A 1,571-nucleotide genomic window follows, 5' to 3' on the forward strand; every position below is an offset into this window, starting at 1 on the left:
AGGTTCAAGTGATTCTCCTGCCTCAGCCTCCCGAGTAGCTGGGGCTACAGGTGCGTGCCACCATACCCGGCTAATATCCAGCTAATTTTTGTATTTTTAGTAGAGATGGGGTTTCACTATGTTGGCCAGGCTGGTCTCGAACTCCTGACCTCGTGATCCTCCCGCCTCGGCTTCCCAAAGTGCTAGCATTACAGGCATGAACCATGACACCGGCCAGCAAACTTTTTAGCCCCACCAATTAGCCTTGCACAGCTTTTCAGCACTAACTCCAGAATGCCAAGCAATTAATGATGATGTAATCAGACACTTGCTTCAGTCACTCACTCATTAGTTCCACCATAGTTAGTGAGCATTTACTATGTACGAGGCATCTTCGTGGCACTGGGAATATAGAAGCAAATGAAAGAGACAAAGTCTTTATTCCCATGAAATGGACGTCCTAGTGGAGGGGCACAGATAATATCTATAAAAACAAAGAAGTACATATTATGTCAGGTGATGATGAGGGCTATGCAAGTTAAAAGTCTCAGGGTGGGGCAGAGGGACATTTTAAGTAGGGTGAAGAGTAAAGGCATCTTGGTTAAGATTTTACCTGAGTAGACAGCTAAGTAAAGGAGCAAGCCACTTAATCACCTGGAGAGAGCATTTCAGAGAGGGGCAAGCAAAAACAAAGGCCCCCAGGCAGGTGTGTAAAGGGGTCTGTTTGTGGAGTTACAAGGTTAACTATACCTACTAGTGGGAATACAGGAAGGTTTTCAGAATGTTTTTTATAAGACAAAGAATTCCTTCAAATTGTTTGTAATGATTTTATCTCTTTCTATGATAAAGCCAAGTTTAGAAGCAGATGTTAGAAAAGAGGTCCACACCCACTAATGGCTCCTGCTGTAAACTGGCTCTGTCGTTCCTGAGAGCTGTCTAGTAAATTTAACAAGAGCTGTAAAATTGTTCACACTTGTTGACTTGGTTACTTCACTTTGTGGGATATTTCTACAAGGCAAAAGAGAGAAAAAAGACCACAATAAAGAAATCTACTAAGTTCTTAGAAAGACCTTGTATAATATATTTGGAAAATCTCAAGCAATTGTAATCCTCAAAAATGGAAAGAAAACCAGGTGCAGTGGCTCAAGACTGTACTCCCAGAACTTCGGGAGGCTGAGACAGGAGAATCGCTTGAGGCCAGGAGTTCAAGACCAGCAGGGGCAACATGGCAAGACTCTGTGTCTACAAAAAAAAAATTAAAAAATTAGCTGGGCCTGGTGACTGGCACCTGTAGTCCTAGCTTCTGGGATGGCGGAGGCAAAAGGATCACTTGAGCCCAGTTCAGGGTTACAGTGAGCTATGATCATGTCACTATTGCACTCTAGCCTGGGCAACAGAGCAAGACCTTGTCTCAAAAAAAAAAAAAAAAGTAAAAATAAAAAAAAGAATTTCAATATGCTTTGATTCTATAAGGCTGTTTAAATGACACATGGGAGCAATATTAATAAGTGCAAATGTATTACATGAAAAATGTAAAGTAGGCTGGGCGCGGTGGCTCAAGCCTGTAATCCCAGCACTTTGGGAGGCCGAGA

At 42.5% G+C, this 1,571-nt stretch overlaps 1 protein-coding gene across 1 annotated transcript in view; it reads right to left on the bottom strand.

The window, feature by feature from the left end:
• Window positions 1-402: 402 nt before the first annotated feature.
• SV2C (synaptic vesicle glycoprotein 2C) overlaps window positions 403-1,571 on the bottom strand; it is a 280,355-nt gene continuing 279,186 nt past the window's right edge. Inside the window, exon 13 of the mRNA XM_011959231.1 lies at window positions 403-1,221. Coding sequence (XP_011814621.1) covers window positions 1,185-1,221 — 37 coding nt within the window. The 3' untranslated portion in view covers window positions 403-1,184. The remainder of the gene's footprint in view (window positions 1,222-1,571) is intronic.

The sequence above is a fragment of the Colobus angolensis genome, unplaced genomic scaffold (genome assembly GCF_000951035.1).
Source record: "Colobus angolensis palliatus isolate OR3802 unplaced genomic scaffold, Cang.pa_1.0 Scaffold49, whole genome shotgun sequence".
In the NCBI taxonomy this organism is placed as follows: Eukaryota; Metazoa; Chordata; class Mammalia; order Primates; family Cercopithecidae; genus Colobus; species Colobus angolensis.